The sequence below is a fragment of the Cottoperca gobio genome, chromosome 18 (assembly GCF_900634415.1).
Source record: "Cottoperca gobio chromosome 18, fCotGob3.1, whole genome shotgun sequence".
NCBI lineage: Eukaryota > Metazoa > Chordata > Actinopteri > Perciformes > Bovichtidae > Cottoperca > Cottoperca gobio.
The window spans coordinates 14637561-14661248 of NC_041372.1; the positions used below are offsets into that span (position 1 = coordinate 14637561).

The 23688-nt window shown below is 39.7% G+C and overlaps 1 protein-coding gene across 1 annotated transcript in view; it reads left to right on the forward strand.

The window, feature by feature from the left end:
- The first annotated feature begins 142 nt into the window (after positions 1 to 142).
- Positions 143 to 23688, forward strand: part of LOC115024044 (F-box/WD repeat-containing protein 7-like) — a 24366-nt gene continuing 820 nt past the window's right edge. The window contains exons 1-6 of the mRNA XM_029455424.1: positions 143 to 366; positions 1927 to 2407; positions 15590 to 15672; positions 16017 to 16155; positions 17392 to 17526; positions 21494 to 21617. Of these exons, the coding sequence (XP_029311284.1) occupies positions 1964 to 2407; positions 15590 to 15672; positions 16017 to 16155; positions 17392 to 17526; positions 21494 to 21617 (925 nt within the window). The 5' untranslated portion in view covers positions 143 to 366; positions 1927 to 1963. The remainder of the gene's footprint in view (positions 367 to 1926; positions 2408 to 15589; positions 15673 to 16016; positions 16156 to 17391; positions 17527 to 21493; positions 21618 to 23688) is intronic.

Genomic DNA, 23688 nt, shown 5'->3' on the forward strand with positions numbered 1-23688 from the left:
AATAAACTTTATAACAATTTATAATATAATATAATGTTTGTATAAATAGAAAAAGAAACCAGCCATTCCACCTTCAAAATAAAAGCATAGACTACAAAACAAAAAAATGCGGCAGCGTAACCCCGGTGCGTGACGTCATCAAAGCGCGCCAAATGAAGCTCCATGTGCAAGAAGAAGAGTTCAGTTTGTGATGATTCAAAGTATAAAACACATCTGGAGAGGACAAGCTCAACTTTCACAAGCTTTGTTGGGTTCTGGGATAAAATGTAGAAGCTCTCGCGAGGAAGTTAAAAACAGACGAAGAAGAAGAAAGTTCTGGTGTTTTAAAGTTTAAAGTCCGGACGATTAAATCAGTTGTTTGTGAAGGTAAGGCTGGTTTATTTAAGGTTTATAATATTTAACTGTGTTATCCGTATCTTTAAAAGGTTGTACTGTTAACTGCTGCATACAGACATACACTACTTTATATATATATATATATATATATATATATATATATATATATATATATATATATTAATATATATATATAATATAATTTATATATATAATATATTATATATATTAAATATATTATATCTCCTATATATATATATATTATTAATATATAGAGATATATATATAGAGATATATATAGAGATATATATATATATATTTATTATAAATATATTATATATTATATATAATATTAATATAGAGATATATATATATATATATATATATATAGAGATATATATATTTATATATATAATATATTCTATTATATATATATATCTAATATAATATATATATATATATATAACTATATATTATATATATATATATATATATATATATATATATATATATATATATATATATATATATATATATATCTCTCTCTATATCGGGACAGTGTGGAAGAAGCCTTCAATTAAATATACTGTGAGAATACTAAAGCTAAGTCTTGTTCACAGTACTTCCTTTTTTCTAACTTAACTTCTTCTCCACTAAATCTGAGGTAAATCTTCACCTTTGACTCCGTGTATCTGACAGCTGGAGTTCCTTGTGATGAAGCTTCTGATGCAGTGGATCATAACTTAGTGTCACAAAGACTCTCTCAGATCAAGCTGTCTGCTGTGTGTGGGGGCTGAAGGTGTAACTTCTAGTTCTCTTAATGTACCCAAAGGTGTGCCACAGGGATCTGATGTAGCACCGTTTTTATTTTAGAAACAAGTCGTGTCTTTCTCTGGAGGCCACAAAGAGATGCGTCTCTGCAACGTCTCTGTGCTGGACGATGGAGATGTTGTTTATATGAATGCATCGTCTCAGAGCCTCAGCTCTCTGGATACCGTCTACCACGGGGCACTGACTCATAACAAACCTCAAACCTGACGCACCACTGCACCTTATATGCTCGTGTTGGATGGTCTTCCCTGACCTCCCGTAGACTGAAACACTGCACATCCTTATTTATGAAGCTATTCTGGGTACTCTTCCACAATACCTAAGGATCTACATGAGTAGGAAATGTAGTGGACCGTATCGGCTTCTCTCCGAGGACTTGTTTCTTCTAACTGTCCCAGAAGTCCGTACAGAACTTGGGAACAGGACGTTTAGTTTCGCTGCTCCTGGAAGCAGCTGCAGAATGAGCTGAAGCTCAGAGAGCCGGTCTCTGAACAGACTTAAAGTGACTCTTAAAGACACTGAAGCAGACCGCTGGGTCTGTGCTGCTGCTGTCCCGACCAGGACGCTCCTACAGAGAGATGTTTACTCTCAATGAGACGTATCCTGGTAAAATACAGGTTATAAATAAATGATACTGAAAACTTAAATAATTAACAAACTTTAACAACAGCTGATGTTTCTGTTTTTAACTTATTCTGAATAAGATGCAGAAAGATTGTGATTCTTGTAGTTTTATTATTAATGTGTTTCTTTTTAAAGATGCTTCTTTGTTCTTCTGCTGTGTGACGAACGAAAGATGGACGGAGAGCGTCAAGAAAGGAGGGACGAGGAGGAGGAGGAAGAGGAGGACCGGACGCTACAAACTCCATCCAGGAGGATGGAAGAAGAGGAGGAGGAGGAGGAGGAGGAGGAGGAGGAGGAGGAGGAGGAGGAGGAGATGATGAAGGCAGACACCAAAGATGGACACACGCCGATCTCCGCCTCCTCCTTGACCGCCTTTCCTTTCCTCTCCTCCTCTCTGTGCCGAGGAAGAGAGGACGGAGAGGAGGACGTCTTCACCATCGAGGACGAGTCCTGTCCGTCAGACCCTTTCGGCACCGCCCACCTGGAAACGGCCAATCGGATCACACGGACGGAGGGCGGAGGAGACGAAGAGGAGGAAGGAGAGACCGGAGGAGAGGAGGAGGAGGGAAACAGCCGGGACGAAGAGGAGGGGACGTCACCCTCGCTTCAGAGCCAGGTGAGTTTGTTTTCACGCTGCAGCGCCGGCAGATGTATTTCTGCTTATTGTGACGAACATATGAAGTAAACGGGGACATGGTGGTGGAACAGTGTGTTCTTGGTGGGGGGGTCTACCCCTCCATCTCTCCAGGTGTTTATGTTCCGCTCTGCAGGAGCTGCTTGTTGGGCCGAACTCCGCCGAAGAGCGTTAACTTTATCCAAACACTCGTCCTCTCAGCTCGCGCAGTTCGGTGAGCGCCTTCTTCATCACCGCACAAAGTCGACTCGCTGACCTTTAACTTCCACAAACGATCGTTCGTTCGTTTCTCCTGGAACATTCTGCGTCCAGCGTTCTCTGTTCGACACTCGCCACGCTGCGTTCACTGACGTCTCGTTTACAATGGAAGTTTGTTGACGTGACCACGTGATGACACGTTCCACTCGTGTTGTGTTCAAGGACCCTGACCATGGCCAGGAAAACATCTATTGCTGTCTAGATTGTTGTTGTTTTAGTGTGTTTCTTTGCGTGTTTATGACCTCGAGGGATCAAATGTTCTCGCAGGTCGTTTACGGAGCTTTAAAGCTTCACGACCTTAAATCTGCACCAGCGCAGCTGGAAGGTGATGAAGGTCAATAAAATATAATAAATGATACAAGTATTGAAATCATGTCATAACAAAAACTACATTTCTAAATATAGAAACATGAACAAAATATTTCTCCGTAGTAATTTTTGTCATTTTTTTTTTAAGGCCCAAAATATTTTCAAAATAAAAGAGAAATGCAAATTGTTCCAGCGCTTTGTGCTTCAAATGTTCAATGTCGAGAATCTCCACCTGCTGAAGCAGAAACTAAAAGATTTCAACACGTCAAGAAACTGAAGGAAGTTTTTTATTCTTTAGACTTTAAACCGATCAAAGGCCAGCAGGGGGCGACGCTGCACTGTGTGTGTGTGTGTGTGTGTGTGTGTGTGTGTGCTCAACAATAAGAAAAACTGAATTTAAAGATTAACAATATTTTGGCATTTTAATTAATTTTGTTTTATTTTACGATTCAAGCAAATAAACCCTTAAATATAAAAATAGTTTTAAATAATCGTGTTGATCTGCTGCTGCGTAGTTTAATCTTTATACATTTATTAGTTAATTATATTTCATGATGATCTGAAGTAACTAATTAACTATTGGAGAAGTATAAAGTACAAAGGGAGAAATATTACAGTACAAGTCCCTCGAATGTGTGGACGGTATCTTACTAAATTACTTTAAATGTATAACTATTTAAAATCTGATTATTATTTTAGTATGAGTTTATAATAATATTAATGACTTTATTAAAAGTTCTGCACTAAAATTAAAATAATTAGTATTTTATATGTTTAACATACGGTTTGTTAAAAAAACTCCACCTTCAAAATAAAAGCATAGACAAAAAAAATAAGTGTTGTTTAAAAATCATGCAGGGGCGCCTGTGAGAGAGAGAGACACACACACACACACACACACACACACACACATAGATAGACTGTAGGTGTGTGCAGGAATGTGCAGCAGTGAACATTCCTCAGATTCCTCCATCGGGATCATGGGATATGAAGTCTCCTCATGGGAACTGTTCTCTTAACACACACACATTTATTTATATATACATAAATGTGTGTGTGTGTGTCAGTGTGTGTGTGTGTGTGTGTGTGTGTCAGTGTGAGATTATAAAAACTGGGTCACTAATCTGGTCAGACATGCTCTGTAATCTAAGTATTTTGTTCTCTAGATTACTACACATATATGAGATTATATACACACACACACACACACACACACACACACACACACACACACACACAGGCATCAGAGATGACCGGTGTGAATGAGCCGCTGTGGTATGTCTGGTATGTGGACACACACATTTAATTTCAGTCTCTGAGTGTCGTCGTACCTCCAGCGGTGGAAAGTAACTAAGTACATTTAGTATAATTACGAGGTACTTGTACTTTATATTTTATTAGTGTGTGTGTGTGTGTGTGTGTGTGTGTGTGTGTGTGTGTGTGTGTGTGTGTGTGTGTGTGTGTGTGTGTGTGGAAATGAAATATCTCAACAACCTTTCGCTGGATTGAGACGAGATTTAGTAAAAACATTCTTGGTTCCCAGAGGGTTAATATAATAGAATATATAAATTATGTATTATATATAATATAATAGAATAGAATAATATATAAATTATATATATATTGTATATAATATATCATAATATTAATGTCTTCATTAATCTGTATATATCTATACTTCAATAATTCCTCTGACAACATGCTTGAACATCAGATGGTTTGAGACATTCTTCTTCTTGTGTCTGTATTTTAAATGTATTTAGCATAAATTAATTAAGTAAAATGCAGAATTTAAAATAATAAGTATCCTAGTAAAGCAGTTGTTTTAAGGTTTTAGTTTATAAAGTGCTTTATTAGTTAAATTTGATTAAATTACCTCAAAACAGAAATCCTAAACTTTTCATTAATGTGTGTGTGTGTGTGTGTGTGTGTGTGTGTGTGTGTGTGTGTGTGTGTGTGTGTGTGTGTGTGTGTGGATGTAAACTCTCCACAGGGGGTCACATTCCAGCTCCGGGCAGCTTTCCAGACAGTTAGGTCCACCACACCAATCATGCCGAGTCAGCGCAACACACACACACACACACACACACGCGCGCCTGGAGCTGCTGCAGCATTCCTGGATTCTTGTGCTCGTCAGCAGGACGGAGGTTTGAACCTGCGACCTTCCGGTTCCAGTGAAGTCTCTTTGTGGCCCGAAAATTAATTATGTTCTTTCTCATCCACTTTTTAAATTCCGACACGTTCAGGTTTTATTATATTTAAAGTGACGTATTTAAAACGGAGGACTAGCGGCGACTGTTGCGTCCTCACGTCGCGTCTTGGCCAAAAAGTCGCTCTTGAACACTTCGCAAAGACTTCAGCCAACGAGCAACGAGCGTCTGTTCTGCGTGTGAGGAAAATATTCTCGTTATGAAACGGGAAGGCTGCTAATATACACGTCGTTGTTAAGATGCGTCGTGAAAACAAAGCAGCGTTTACTATTTTCACACCGATCTCACTGAAAAGAAATAGAAGAAAATTGCCCTCCGACTTTTTATCGTTTGTTCGTTTTCCTCACGTCCGTCTTTCTTCTCATGAACTGTTTAGTTCGAGCGGTCGGGCGACAGACGCTCACCGTCGGGACCTTTTAGCGTAAAGATGCCTCGGGGCTTATTACTCGTGTCCCTGCTGCACTTTGATTGGCTGTTTAAGTATTGGTGTCGTCACTGACTCGTCGTGAACAGACGTCACTATAACGACGCTAACGACTTTAGAATATTCAAAAACCTACGTTTGAACTATCGTCTGTAGTTTACAGTAAATATCATAAACCGTGTGTTTTCTGTTTGCAACAGCTACGACCACGTACACGCATGTGTTCATGTGTTCATGCGTTCATCTGTTCATGCGTTCATGTGTTCATGCGTTAATGTGTTCGTTTGTTCATGTGTTCATCTGTTCATGCGTTCATCTGTTAATTTGTTCATGTGTTTATTTGTTCATGCATTCATACGTTCATGCGTTAATGTGTTTGTTTGTTCATGCGTTCGTTTGTTCATGCGTTCAAGTGTTCATGCGTTCGTCTGTTCATGCGTTCATGTGTTTGTTTGTTCGTTCATGTGTTCGTTTGGTCATGTGTTCATTTGTTCATTTGTGTATGTGTTCATGTGTTCATGTGTTCACACACTTGAGACCTCGATGCCAAATTTCAGCCTCCAAGGGCAAAAACTGTGGCAGCAAAAAAAGGGTGAAATCTTTGAGGACTGACGAACTTCTTACGTAATCTCTTTAAATAACAAGTTATTTAAAGAGATTAAAATAAAACTTACAAAGAATAAAACTGAATGGACCTCAAAGTAAAATGAAAAGTTATTAAAAGATTTGAAAGTTTTTTCTCATGATGAGTATTTGTAAAATCCTGGAAATCCATCAGTAACCACCAAAACAAATAATAATTTCTATTCAGATAAAAGTGTAGTGTGTGTGTGTGTGTGAGTGAGGGAGGGACACCTGTTCCTCATTGTATCCTGCCCTGACAGTGTTTTACAATGCAAGGCGACACTTGACAGTAAAACCTTCAGACTTCAGTCGTTCCCGCGCCCCCCCGCTGTTTATCTTTCTCAGTTCTTTTCTTCATCCAGCGTTTATTTTTTTCCACACGAGATGCGTAACATTGTTGGCTTATTTTTGTCGTTCAGACGTGTGACGTCAGACGTTTCCTCTCTCACCTGTCATGGTGTCATCAGTCCTGTGTTGTATATGTAGTGAGACAGAGACATGTGTAATGTTCCTGAAGGTAACGTTTCCTCTCTCTCCTGTCATGGTGTCATCAGTCCTGTGTTGTATATGTAGTGAGACAGAGACATGTGTAATGTCCCTGAAGGTAACGTTTCCTCTCTCTCCTGTCATGGTGTCATCAGTCCTGTGTTGTATATGTAGTGAGACAGAGACATGTGTCCCTGAAGGTAACGTTTCCTCTCTCCCGTCATGGTGTCATCAGTCCTGTGTTGTATATGTAGTGAGACAGAGACATGTGTAATGTTCCTGAAGGTAACGTTTCCTCTCTCTCCTGTCATGGTGTCATCAGTCCTGTGTTGTATATGTAGTGAGACAGAGACATGTGTAATGTCCCTGAAGGTAACGTTTCCTCTCTCTCCTGTCATGGTGTCATCAGTCCTGTGTTGTATATGTAGTGAGACAGAGACATGTGTAATGTTCCTGAAGGTAACGTTTCCTCTCTCTCCTGTCATGGTGTCATCAGTCCTGTGTTGTATATGTAGTGAGACAGAGACATGTGTAATGTCCCTGAAGGTAACGTTTCCTCTCTCTCCTGTCATGGTGTCATCAGTCCTGTGTTGTATATGTAGTGAGACAGAGACATGTGTAATGTTCCTGAAGGTAACGTTTCCTCTCTCACCTGTCATGGTGTCATCAGTCCTGTGTTGTATATGTAGTGAGACAGAGACATGTGTAATGTCCCTGAAGGTAACGTTTCCTCTCTCTCCTGTCATGGTGTCATCAGTCCTGTGTTGTATATGTAGTGAGACAGAGACATGTGTAATGTTCCTGAAGGTAACGTTTCCTCTCTCTCCTGTCATGGTGTCATCAGTCCTGTGTTGTATATGTAGTGAGACAGAGACATGTGTAATGTTCCTGAAGGTAACGTTTCCTCTCACCTGTCATGGTGTCATCAGTCCTGTGTTGTATATGTAGTGAGACAGAGACGTGTAATGTTCCTGAAGGTAACGTTTCCTCTCACCTGTCATGGTGTCATCAGTCCTGTGTTGTATATGTAGTGAGACAGAGACATGTGTAATGTCCCTGAAGGTAACGTTTCCTCTCTCTCCTGTCATGGTGTCATCAGTCCTGTGTTGTATATGTAGTGAGACAGAGACATGTGTAATGTTCCTGAAGGTAACGTTTCCTCTCTCTCCTGTCATGGCGTCTTCTCCCCTTTGAGCAGCGTCAGCGTTGTGTTTGTAGCCAGAAGCTTCATAAACTGACTTTTTATCCAGTTTTAAGACACTTTCTACATCCTGGTGTTTTTAACTCTATATATGAAGCAGATGAAGGATTTTAGTCCTCGGGCGTCTGGATCTTAAGTTCTCAGAGAAACGAGCTGAGCTAACGTTAGCCTTTAGCTCGTAGCTGCTCCGTCCTGTGTCCCCCGGAGAAACACTGGTTTCTAACATGAAACTGCTTTATTCAGTGTTTTACTGGTTTTAATCAGAGGGTGCGTTTGTTTTGGAGAGGAGGAGACTTCTGTGGATCATTCGGCTGCTGGTATAAACCTCCTAAATGATGAACACTGCACTCTACCAACCTCCGTCTTATGTTACTGTTCTGATTGAGAGACCCCCTGTTGGCAGAACATTTAGAAGATGGGGAAATGTGATGTGAAGTCCCAAAACATAAAGATATACATTTTATAATCTCAAAAGACAAAGAAAAGCAGAGATTTCTCTCAATCACGCAGCTGAAGTCTTGATTTCTCCCCTGAGAAGCAGACTCACAGCTACTCATTAAAATATACATGAGCACCAAGTCTCTTACATCCCTGCAACACTCCCTGCATTCATTATGGATGAACACACACACACACACACACACACTCTGCAGCCGTAGTGTTTGTTTTGCTTTATGAAGCACCTGTTGTTTGCTGCATTGCACCTCTGTAATGTGTCCCCCCGGAAACAGCAGCTTGTGTTTGGATCCTGTCGGCTCGATAAGCAGAGTTTATCTGAGGACTCGCTCGGGTTAAACGTCTTCACACACGTCCACTTCAGACTTTACGGAGTTATAATCAAGACAGACGCTGATTACACTCGATATTCATTATGGTTTATATTTCTTCACGTGAGCAGTGGTGGGGACATGTGGGCTCCACAGGATTTACATATTGAACTTTTATGTTTTTACAACCAACCATGTTTTTACTTTTGCAAAATGCTCTAATTTTACCCAGGAAACACATCGTCACACACCGATTTTTACAATCGTATGAAAATTTCAGTTTTAACGGCTTCTGTCTTGAAAGAAAAGAAGCCTTTTGTTGTTGTGGGGTTAAAACACGCCCTCTCCGTGCTAGCCTCTGTTAGCCTCTATTAGCTTCTGTTAGCTTCTGTTAGCTTCTGTTAGCTTCTCTTAGCCTCTGTTAGCTTCTGTTGGCTTCTATTAGCTTCTGTTGGCTTCTATTAGCCTCTATTAGCCTCTATTAGCTTCTGTTGCCTCTGTTAGCTTATATTAGCTTCTGTTAGCCTCTGTTAGCTTCTGTTAGCTTATATTAGCTTCTGTTGGCCTCTATTGGCTTCTGTTAGCTTCTATTAGCCTCTATTAGCTTCTATTAGCTTCTATTAGCCTCTATTAGCTTCTGTTAGCCTCTGTTAGCTTCTGTTACTGAAACGTTGTTGTGCTTTGAGGCTGGAAACCTCAAGTTGTTTTTTTAACATTTTTTCGACGCAGAAAAAGCAGATTCTCTTGAACTGAAACTGATTCTTCTTCACATGAAACATCATCTGCTGAAAATCCATCTCCCACACATTCCTCTGATCCTCTCTCTCTTACTCTTTATTGATTCTTTACACACTTGTAGACTAATCTGGCTAGCTCATGACACACACACACACACACACACACACACACACACTACAAACAGAGGCCACATCTGCTTCAGTCTTTGAAGTGGTTTCCTCTGTTTCCAGTCTGACGGTAGTTAGCTCCGAGCTTAAAACACACACACGTGGACACACATTTTAAGACGTTATTCACTCTGTGATGGGACACACACACACAGTCCTTGAGTGTGGGAACGAGTCAGCTGTTTTAATGCATAACACACACACAAGTTTCAGGTTTTACAAGGCCGTCAGAGGGAGAGACTCAGTGGGGCTGCATACCACAGAAGAAGAGAGCTTTAAAAGACAAAAGGACACTTTTTAAACAGCACTATAAAACATGATTATTATTTATTTATTTATTTATTTATATATATATATATATATATATATATATATATATATATATATATATATATATATATATACCTACCATTGGTGGTTATTGACTAAGTACATTTAGTCAAGTACAATTTTTAAGTACTTGTACTTTGAGTATTACCATTTTTTCTACTTCATCTCAGACAAATACAAGGAATATAAAAACACACCCTGAGGCATCGACTCTTAAATTTCCGACTTCATCTCAGAATATTTGTTTCTTGTTTCAAATGTATGACCTTTAAAATCTCGGAGAATATTCAAGTTTCTTACCTAAATTTGTGAAATTCTCAATATGGAGGAGAAGAGGTAGGAACTAGTAACAGACGGAAAGGAAAGAAGGAGAGAGCGAGGAAATGAGAAACGGAAGAAGAGTACGAAGGCAGTTAAAGGAGGAAGGAAATAAAGAGGGATTAAAGGAGTGCAGGGCATTATGGGATTGATGAGAAACTGATCTGTTGACAAATGGAGAGATTTACAGATTAACAGCTCCAGAGGTCAAAGGTCATCTGGGCGTGATGAGGCTGATTGATGGGGGAGGAGGAGCCCCGGGGGGACGAACTATAAAAGAACGGTAATATATATATATATATATATATATATATATATATATATATATATATATATATATATATATATATATATATATATATATATATATATATATATATATATATATATATATATATTAGTTTAGATTGAGGATGTATTCCCAGCGTAGTTTGCAGTGTAACAACTAAACCTCCGTGTTAAATACAGCGACGTTATACTGGTAATAACATGAAGAGGGTTCAGGCAAAGGAAAGGGAACAGAATGAGGAGTGATGAGCCTTCAGGTGAAGAATGAGGAGAAAACAACCTGAGGAGGAGGCGGAGCAGGTGAGGGAGGTGCTGTGTGTTTTGTCTCTCCAGGCTCTGGGTGGAGGTTTGACCCCCTAAATTACAGTGTGTGTGTTTGTGCCTGTGGGAGTTTCAGTGTGACGACCTTTAAGGTCAATCAGCTGTGAGAAAGCGGCGACCTCCATCGACCTCCTGCTGGGCATGTTTCAATAACGATGTTAGTCCGTCTGGCAATGCGGGTCCTTCAGTCGGACCTCCACGTTGTTCCACTCTGAAGTATCTGAACGACATTTACGAACCCCTGAACATGAATTGTAATAACTCTGGTGATCCTCCAGCTTTCATTTAAAGCCAGAATCAGGTCAACATGTTAATGGTTTATTTCAAAACACCTGCAGAACCAACGAGCTGTTCTTTGTGTTTAGTGCTAATTAGCGAGTGTTAGCATGCTAACACGCTAACTATTTAATATCTAATCATACCTGTGAATAGAGCACGTTCAGACGTGTGGTACCGGTTCCTGTGCGATACTTTTTTCGTTACCAATTTTATAAAATCAATTTTTAACAAACAATCTCACATTACGGAACAAACCTTTATTTTATTTAAGCTAACAAATGTAGAATCATTATTAGCGCTTGGTACCGCCCTGCTGCATGCTTATTGACTCGCTAACTAATACATTTGGTTTTGAATAACATTTTTCGATTCTCGACTGTATTGAAGGAATTCGGTCGGTGCCTAAAAGTAACTAAGTTCGATTCCCTGCATCAGCATAATAAGCATTGTGATCTTATTAGCATGCTAACGTTAGCATTTAGCCCGTGGTGGTGGAAGGACTCAGATCTTGTACTTTAGGAAAAGTAGCAATACCTGCAGGTTAAAGTCTCAATGTGTAGAATTGCCCATTTCAGAATCCTCTATATTACATTACAGATATTCTTCGTGACAAAACTGTGTGACGTATGCGTGCGACGCCATGTTGGATGAAAAACAAATCAACAATGGCGTCTAAAGCCAACAACAACAACTTCAAAGTATGTTGACTCTCTGGAGTCCTCTGCAAAGGCAAAGGAAAAGTCCAAATGTGCGGCCGTGACCCGTACACGCTGAAGCCGTCGGATTATATTGAGGATTTAGATTCATTACCGCCGATTGAATATCCGGATATTGTGAACTACCTTGTGCTACAAACGTCGTGGGCAACCAACGCACAAATGAAGGCGTACAAGAGCTTAGATGCTTCTAATGTCTTTGTTTCTGGCTGGGTCGGTAGTCTTCTTACCAAACCACTGAAAGATGACAGGGTGCTCGTCCATGCCCGTGTGGATCACTCTCAAAGAGCTCGAGATACACCGCTCACGCCGTGGTTTGTGAGTGAGAAGAGGTCTTACAGTGTTCGGGTATATCATAAGCACAAATGTTTAACGTAAACATTGAAAACATAGCTTTAGCATGAGCTCTTACCAGATATAAAGTGGACGCCACACACACGGAGAATTGTGCTTCTTCTTCTGTTGAATCTGTTGAAACGAGTTATGTTGCTAAACCAGCGTACGGCGTTCAGTAGACAGTAACTCATCCCTCTGTTGTGGATCGTTGTTTGTGATGATTGTAGGAAATCTAAAGAAGCGTTTCTCTGGGTCACGAGTAGCGTGATGACCACAACTATACACTGCGCACACGTCTGGCATTTTCTTTCAATCTTAGACGTTTAAATACAAATAAAATTACGAAGTGTTGCAGCAACTCTCACGTGAACGGGCGCAGTCTTGGTTGTATATACCATCCAACATGGCTGACTTCCGGGTTGGGACGTGAGCGTGACGTCACATGCACAGTTAAAGCTGGAGTACAGAGCTTTACATGTGAATGAACGCGTGTAACAACCTGCTGTGTTGGAGTTAAATGTACTCCCTTTATATACTGCGGAGCGTAATCTATTGGTTTATCATATTCTGTATTCATAAGTTATCGAATAACTGTAGTGAAGCAGAAATGTACTTTGATTACAAACAAATGTTTTAGAGATAAATGTTAAATGTTTATAAAGCTTTAGATATATTTAACTATTTAACCTTTTGATGTGTTCAGTTGGATCCTGCTGGGAAAATAGTGATGTGAACTCTGAACGTCATAAAATCTGATTTCCCACAGAATTCTAATCAGAATCTGCCACACGCGCACACACACACACACACACACACACACACACACACACACACACACACACACACACACACACACACACACACACGCGCGCGGCTCCACCCCTCCCTCGCTCTCCCTCCCTCCCTCCCTCACGAGGCAGAGAGAGGCATGTCCCTGCGTGTTCCTGTGAATCCTGAAGCAGCAGCAGCAGCACGAGCTCAACGCGGACCGATTCCCACTGATCGATTAATACTTACCGATTCACCGGATGGATTGTTGACGTCACGCAGTCTAATTCTCGGATATTCATCTTTTGGATTTCGGGATTTAATCGCAGTCATTTTTTATTTTGAGTTGTAATATTGTGTCGGGTCTCCGGGAGGCTTGTACCTACCGGGGGCAGCCATGGGCTTCTACGGCACCTTGAAGCTCATCTTCATCAAAGTGAGTATCGGTGATATCGGTGATATCGGTCAGCTGGCTGCAGGTTCCAGCTCCACGTTTATGGCTTTATTGAAAGCTGTCGTGCGAGAATTCAAGGTTGTCAGGCTCGTGCAACACCGGGATGACAAGGCGTTTCTCTGACAGCGGAATGCCTCTGTGGCGCGTGCGTGTGTCGGTGTGTGCGTGCGCGTGAGCGTGGACCACTGCGGAACCGGCAGAGAGACCGCACACATTTAACGTCCTCCGGTGACATTATCGGTGATCGAGGGTCTGTCCTCTGAGCAGGGCACGTGGAGGGTTTGAATGAAAGCTGCTGCAGATTACTGTGATGCAATATGGTTCTTAAAGATATCAAATACACTTACAATCAATTAAAAAGCATGTTTTAATACATATTGTATAAAAAAGCAGAAATCTTTGAGAGAATTTAAACTCGGGTAAAGCAGATTATAATGAAATGTATGGTAAATAATGTTTGTTCAAACCACAAGATTAAAACTTTAGAATGGTTTTAAAACAAGTGAAAGAGGGACATCACACAGTGCAGCTGCTGCAAGGTGCGTTTATGTTTGTGCACAGTTAAAATGACACAACTTTATTATCTAACGCTTCACGTCTACAAACTACAAGAATAAAACCTTAGAAATCAACATTTCTTTGCTTTTCTTCCACTAAGAAAATCCAGATTATAGATGAATATTACTCAGTAAATGACACAGGTATTTATGTGTGTGTGTGTGTGTGTGTATATATATATATATATATATATATATATATATATATATATATATATATATATATATATATATATATATATATATATATATATATACTGAAAATCAAATACAGCTTTAAAATGTGCACTAAGGTCGATGTGAATTCCCTCTCACATGTCAGTAACACCTGTGACGACATTGTTCTACAGACGTCTCACATCAGAGCTGGTTTTAACAGTAAACACATTTTTTGATGTTTTCAACCTCAAGGGAAATTTTTCTTTTAAGCTTAATGAAATCCACACGGACGCATCTGTTGTGAAAAGCCAGCGACTTTGTGTTTGGGGGGGGGGGGTTAACAAAAAGCAGATTGGTGGTGGTAAAGCAGAGTGGCAGAAATATTCAGGGTTTTCTTATTTTATTTTGAAAAGTGACATTATGCAGCCAGTTATGATGCACTCACACCATATGTGTGTGTGTGTGTGTGTGTGTGTGTGTGAAAAGCAGCCTGTTAGCGCGTGCTGCTCTATTTTAGACCAGTGCTGCACCGGCGACATTCCTGCGATTTTCTGCATTCCTGCGTTCATTGAGTGAAAGAAAGACGACGCGGACAGAAGGCCGATTCAGACCTCAGGGTGTGTTTGTGTTATTAACAGCGTAGGTGTTTTCAGTGTCACTGTAGTTACTCAGAGGGCTGCAGTGTATCTGCGCCTCTTCATTAACGTGAGATCCCTCAACACGTGTGTCTCAGACGGTGTGTTGTCGTCAGGGTGTTCACATGTTGGGGGTTTCCTTTGGTGCACGACGGTCACAGTAAACAAAGTACGACGCTTGTGCATCTTTGCATTTACAAACCACAAGATTACAAACTGAGGAGTTGAATTGTTTTGCTTTCTTACACACAAGTGAACACGAAGGGTGTTTGGAGAGTCCAAGGCCGATTCCATAAGTGAAAAAGATCCGCTCCAGAAATGTAAGGGTTCTCCCTCGGCCCATGTTGCACCCTTTCACCAAGTGCCATGGACAAACTGAACCCAATACACAATGCAGCTGCTGTAAACTGCTGTTTTGGGTCAAATATGGTGTAAAAAACAGCAAAAGTCTATGAAAATTAGACACAACTTCAGTATATGATGCTTGTTTGTGTAAATAGCTTTAATCTACAAGAATAAAAGCTTATAAAGGGACACGTCTCGCCTCTACATGTGAAGGTACAGGGGTAATCCTTGCAGAATGCCACAGAGCGCCCTGATGATCAGTAGATGGTTTACGGACTCATCATAAGTCGCTACAGTAATGTTACAGAGACGTACGTCATTCCACGCGTCGCATATCCAGATGAGGTTTAATACAAGGTCTACACGTCTGGATGAACCTGCCCGACGGCTTCGGGGCAAACGTTTGCCATCAGTCCTGTGGTCTGATCACTGCCTGCTTTACCTTTGACACCGTGTCCGTTTCTTTCCCCCCAGATGAAGAGGAAGCTGGATCACGGTCCGGACGGACGGCCGTTCCCTTCGAAGAAGAAGCACTGCAAAGGCAACGGATACCTGAGGTACACAAGCCGCTGCCACACCTTTAAACTACAGTTTAAAGAAACCGTGACGATGTTCGTGATGGTCTAACACGGTAGCTAGGAAGTAAATGGACCCAAAGTTAGTTTGTTGGATGTGCGTTTGATACGGATACTCCGAGGTGTCGCTCTGTAAATGATTAAAATGTCTTTATCGTGCTTGTGATATATTCATATTGGACTTAAAAACGTTAGTTCATGACATTAAAGGCGCCTTGGAGTAAATCGTGCCTTTGTAGTGTCTGCTCCACAATCATGTACGTTCCAGACTAGCTTGAAAATGCTAACCGGTGCAGATGCTAACAGGTTTGTCCCTCTCTCCGCAGTCCCGCCAGTCTGGTCCAGGTCACCACGCCAACCACATTCGGCGACCTGCGGCTGGCCAACGGGCACTCGGCTCAGCGGCGGCGCGTCACCTCGGGCCCGCCCCCCTCCGGCCTGCAGGACTGGCTCAATATCTTCCAGGTCAGCGAACATTTCTTCCTTACTATTCAACATTTCATGCACAATCAGCTAAACCTCCAAACATCGAAGTGTGGCAGCTTTTTATTTCTCCGCTGAAACCGTATCAGAGGTTTTTGTAGCATTTTCAAAAACGGGAGTAAAAATAAAGGATGTGATGTTAGCATCCCAGCTAACTAGTTTACTAGTGAGAGCTAATCCACCAGCGTTTAGGCTAACGTTAGCTTCTAGAGCTAATCCACCAGTGTTTAGGCTAACGTTAGCTTCTAAAGCTAATCCATCAGCGTTTAGGCTAACGTTAACTTCTAGAGCTAATCCACTAGCGTTTAGGCTAACGTTAGCGTCTAGAGCTAATGCACCAGCGTTCAGGCTAATGTTAGCTTCTAGAGCTAATCCATCAGCGTTTAGGCGAATGTTAGCTTCCCCAAACCTTTATTGGATTGTTTCAAACAGGACTTTGTGAGACTGGGAACCGGTTGGGTGGTCCGACGCAGCTTTGATTCCCCCGGCTTGAATCTGTTTTATTTTTATTTAAAATGTTTAAATACAAACCTTAAAGTCTGTGATGTGAACTTTCTGTGCTTCTGTAGGAGAAGCTGCATGTCTGCGTCACACACTGAATCTGCTTTACTTCACTTGAGCCTGGAATATATTATTTATATATTATTTAAAGTGGAAATTCAAGTTTTTATTGAGGCTCAGGCTCAAAGCTGCTGCCGTGGTTCAGGCTCCGGTCGGGCTCACACAGAAAGGATGCAGTTAATATCCGGTCACATCTCTGCTGTCAAATGATGAATGAAGAACTTCGTGCTCTAGTAAACTGTTAAATCATAAACAAATTGCTTGTATAGATATGAATGACTTACTGAGGAGTAAAAATATATTCAGTTCGTTATGAAACTGTGGCGGGAAACACTGGATACTTGTTTTACTTGATGGGTTGGAACAAACTACGCTCTGTTAAGATTACTCGCCCACACACACTCTTGATGTGCTGCATCAGTAGCTGTGTGTGTGTGAATATCTTCCGCCTGCTGCCCGTACACACAGCGTTAGAGCAGCGCTGCCTCCGAGCTGTTCTTATGTAACGAATAAGAAAACATTCATTCACAGAGAAACAGAAATCTCTGTCTCTGTAGCTCGAGGTGAGACTTCAAACTGAAAACACACTTCCATGTACAAAGAAAAAACAAAAGACAAAGATGTCTGACCTTGTGTGTGTCCCCCCCCGTCCCGCAGACGTGGAGCGGTCCAGAGAGGCTATTGGCTCTGGACGAGTTGATTGACAGGTGTGAGACGAGTCAGGTGAAGCACATGATGCAGGTCATCGAGCCTCAGTTCCAGAGAGACTTCATATCTCTGCTGCCCAAAGAGGTACACACACACGCACACACACATTAATGTAACACACATTAATGCAACAGGAACATGTAACACACACATTAATGTAGCAGGAACATGTAACACACACATTAATGCAACAGGAACATGTAACACACACATTAATGCAACAGGAACATGTAACACACACATTAATGTAACAGGAACATGTAACACACACATTAATGCAACAGGAACATGTAACACACACATTAATGGAACAGGAACATGTAACACACACATTAATGCAACAGGAACATGTAACACACACATTAATGTAGCAGGAACATGTAACACACACATTAATGTAACAGGAACATGTAACACACACATTAATGTAACAGGAACATGTAACACACACATTAATGTAGCAGGAACATGTAACACACACATTAATGTAACAGGAACATGTAACACACACATTAATGGAACAGGAACATGTAACACACACATTAATGCAACAGGAACATGTAACACACACATTAATGTAGCAGGAACATGTAACACACACATTAATGTAACAGGAACATGTAACACACACATTAATGTAACAGGAACATGTAACACACATTAATGCAACAGGAACATGTAACACGCATTAATGGAACAGGAACATGTAACACACACATTAATGCAACAGGAACATGTAACACACATTAATGTAACAGGAACATGTAACACACACATTAATGGAACAGGAACATGTAACACACACATTAATGCAACAGGAACATGTAACACACACATTAATGTAACAGGAACATGTAACACACATTAATGCAGCAGGAACATGTAACACACACATTAATGTAACAGGAACATGTAACACGCACATTAATGCAACAGGAACATGTAACACACACATTAATGCAACAGGAACATGTAACACACACATTAATGTAGCAGGAACATGTAACACACACATTAATGTAACAGGAACATGTAACACACACATTAATGTAACAGGATCATGTAACACACACATGAATGTAGCAGGAACATGTAACACACACATTAATGTAGCAGGAACATGTAACACACACATTAATGTAACAGGAACATGTAACACACACATTAATGCAACAGGAACATGTAACACACACATTAATGTAACAGGAACATGTAACACACACATTAATGTAACAGGATCATGTAACACACACATTAATGTAACAGGAACATGTAACACACACATTAATGTAGCAGGAACATGTAACACACACATTAATGCAACAGGAACATGTAACACACACATTAATGCAGCAGGAACATGTAACACACACATTAATGCAGCAGGAACATGTAACACACACATTAATGCAGCAGGAACATGTAACACACACATTAATGTAGCAGGAACATGTAACACACACATTAATGTAGCAGGAACATGTAACACACACATTAATGTAACAGGAACATGTAACACACATTAATGCAGCAGGAACATGTAACACACACATTAATGTAACAGGAACATGTAACACGCACATTAATGCAACAGGAACATGTAACACACACATTAATGCAACAGGAACATGTAACACACACATTAATGTAGCAGGAACATGTAACACACACATTAATGTAACAGGAACATGTAACACACACATTAATGTAACAGGATCATGTAACACACACATGAATGTAGCAGGAACATGTAACACACACATTAATGTAGCAGGAACATGTAACACACACATTAATGTAACAGGAACATGTAACACACACATTAATGCAACAGGAACATGTAACACACACATTAATGCAACAGGATCATGTAACACACACATTAATGCAACAGGAACATGTAACACACACATTAATGCAGCAGGAACATGTAACACACACATTAATGTAGCAGGAACATGTAACACACACATTAATGCAACAGGAACATGTAACACACACATTAATGCAGCAGGAACATGTAACACACACATTAATGCAGCAGGAACATGTAACACACACATTAATGCAGCAGGAACATGTAACACACACATTAATGCAGCAGGAACATGTAACACACACATTAATGTAGCAGGAACATGTAACACACACATTAATGTAACAGGAACATGTAACACACACATTAATGTAACAGGATCATGTAACACACACATTAATGCAACAGGAACATGTAACACACACATTAATGCAGCAGGAACATGTAACACACACATTAATGTAGCAGGAACATGTAACACACACATTAATGTAACAGGAACATGTAACACACATTAATGTAGCAGGAACATGTAACACACACATTAATGTAACAGGAACATGTAACACACACATTAATGCAACAGGAACATGTAACACACACATTAATGCAGCAGGAACATGTAACACACACATTAATGTAACAGGAACATGTAACACACACATTAATGTAACAGGAACATGTAACACACACATTAATGTAACAGGAACATGTAACACACACATTAATGTAACAGGAACATGTAACACACACATTAATGTAACAGGAACATGTAACACACACATTAATGTAACAGGAACATGTAACGCACACATTAATGTAACAGGAACATGTAACGCACACATTAATGTAACAGGAACATGTAACACACACATTAATGTAACAGGAACATGTAACACACACATTAATGTAACAGGAACATGTAACACGCACATTAATGCAACAGGAACATGTAACACACACATTAATGTAACAGGAACATGTAACACACACATTAATGCAACAGGAACATGTAACACACACATTAATGTAACAGGAACATGTAACACACACATTAATGTAGCAGGAACATGTAACACATTAATGTAACAGGAACATGTAACACATTAATGTAACAGGAACATGTAACACACACATTAATGTAGCAGGAACATGTAACACATTAATGTAACAGGAACATGTAACACATTAATGTAACAGGAACATGTAACACACACATTAATGTAACAGGAACATGTAACACACACATTAATGTAACAGGAACATGTAACACACATTAATGTAGCAGGAACATGTAACACACACATTAATGTAACAGGAACATGTAACACACACATTAATGCAACAGGAACATGTAACACACACATTAATGCAGCAGGAACATGTAACACACACATTAATGTAACAGGAACATGTAACACACACATTAATGTAACAGGAACATGTAACACACACATTAATGTAACAGGAACATGTAACACACACATTAATGTAACAGGAACATGTAACACACACATTAATGTAACAGGAACATGTAACACACACATTAATGTAACAGGAACATGTAACGCACACATTAATGTAACAGGAACATGTAACACACACATTAATGTAACAGGAACATGTAACGCACACATTAATGTAACAGGAACATGTAACACACACATTAATGTAACAGGAACATGTAAAACACACATTAATGTAACAGGAACATGTAACACGCACATTAATGCAACAGGAACATGTAACACACACATTAATGTAGCAAGAACATGTAACACACACATTAATGTAGCAGGAACATGTAACACATTAATGTAACAGGAACATGTAACACATTAATGTAACAGGAACATGTAACACACACATTAATGTAGCAGGAACATGTAACACACACATTAATGTAGCAAGAACATGTAACACACACATTAATGTAGCAGGAACATGTAACACATTAATGTAACAGGAACATGTAACACATTAATGCAACAGGAACATGTAACACACACATTAATGTAACAGGAACATGTAACACACACATTAATGTAACAGGAACATGTAACACACACATTAATGTAACAGGAACATGTAACACACACATTAATGTAACATGAACATGTAACACACACATTAATGTAACACACACACATTAATGTAACAGGAACATGTAACACACACATTAATGCAGCAATGCCCTAACCTATGTGAGTATTTTAAATGTGTGTGTGTTTGCAGTTAGCTCTGTACGTCCTCACCTTCCTGGCTCCCAGAGACTTGCTGCAGGCCGCTCAGACCTGCAGGTACTGGAGGATCCTGGCTGAAGACAACCTGCTGTGGAGGGAGAAGTGCCGTGAGGAAGGTAAAAACAAATACTTATCCAACATATACATGTAATTATAAACGTGGGAAAACCTGCTAAAAATATGCGATGGATTCCTGTTTCATTGCCAGTAGACAGTTCGCCTGGAAAGGTTTTGATGAGTTTTGTTTTGTTTCTGGCGAGTTTGAAGTTTTTTTTACGTCGATCAGCGATCTTAAATGACTGTTTCTATCGTTGGTGTTTGGTGGCTTTGAGGAGAGAATATTAACTGTATCTTTTGTACGTTAAAATGAATTTAATTATAATATTTGACCAAATTGTTGTTGGAACAGGAGGAAAAACTGCATTTGTTGGTGTTGGGACTGTTTTCAGTGGCAGATTATTCCTCATTTGGTGCTCGAGTGAGTATTTGGGGCAGTGTGTGTGTGTGGGATTAAAAATAAACTACAGTGTGTGTTTATGATAATGAAAGAACATGTAGTGCAACAGTGATGTGTTTTTAATAAGGACATAATGGAGCTCTAATGCACAGAGGAAGAAGATATATTAGGCTCTTATATAATATATTCTATATTATATATATATTATATAATATATATATATAATATATTCTATATTATATATATATTATATAATATATTATATATATAATATATTATATATATATATATATAATATATTATATAATATATATAATATATTATATATAATATATAATATATATATTATATAATATATATAATATATTATATATAATATATATATAATATATTATATATAATATATTATATATATTATATAATATATTATATAATATATATAATATGTAATATATATAATATATTATATAATATATTATATATATTATATAATATATTATATATAAGGGCTGTACCTGTAAAACATTTAATTCAAAGCTTCTAATGAGGTTTTTGAACAGAGTGTAAAAGTTGTTTTTGAGTTTAAACTCACTTAATTTTTTTAATCACATCTTTTTTGGCTCATTGTTGACTTGTAGACTTTGAAACGCTCTGACGTTATTGGAAGTATTTGGAAGTGTTCGTATAATACTAAGAATATTAGTGCAGCTTCGTCTGACGCTGTGCAGGAGTGCAGTAAATAGATGTGCAGCGTTGAAATGTCGGTTTATAATTTGAATACCAACGTTATGAATGAAGCTTCAAACTCTTCGCAGACACAAATGTTACATATCTTTAGAATATCACCAGATATCCTTTAACTGTGGAAGCACACGTGTAACTCTGCAGGCCGCCTCCGTCCTTCTCCTCCTCTTCACTCTTTGGCACATTTTGATGAGAAACTGTATTTCCTGCTGTTCCTGTGAGAGTTCATCGTGTGCAGCCGGGACTGGAGGTGTGTTTTGTTCAGGGGGGAGATATGAGAAACGGAAGCTCACTGGATGTTCAGAGCTTTCTAACCTGAGTGTAACATGCAAATACACACAGCCAGTCACTGCACCTTCATTCAGCGCAATGCAGTGGCTCTCTCTGTGTGTGTGTGTGTGTGTGTGTGTGTGTGTGTGTGTGTGTGTGTGTCTCTCTGGGCGTTCTGCCAGTCAGCCGAGATTCACTGCCAGCACTCAGCAGCCATACCAATGAGCCTACCTAGCGTTAGCACCACGCCACAGCCATACTAATGAAGCCAGCGTTAAACTGCAGCCCACCAGCTCATTTGTATTTGCGCTACACGGCTGTCGCACCAGTGGGAACAGTGTTGGCATTAGCCGGCACTCTGGGAGAATATAAATGCAGCTAACCTGCATTAGCAGGATGCCGGTTACATACCAATGAAAGTTCGCTCACACAGCAATAAATAAACTGTTGAAGCTGCAGTTTGTAACAAAGCAGCGACTTTACAGCGACGCCACCGGTCAGTAGATCTCGACTTCATCTTATAATACAGGGCCAGTGATGGCTGTAACTGTTAGCTCCACATTTAGCATTTCTTAAATGGCTGTAAGTTTAGCGTGTTTACAGTAAAGATGGCAGAACGTAGCGGTGCTCGTGAGTACCGGAGGCCTCAAGACGGACGCAGTAAACTCTCTATCGATGCACATATTCAGCGGATAACGCTGCGTCGTGAACAACAA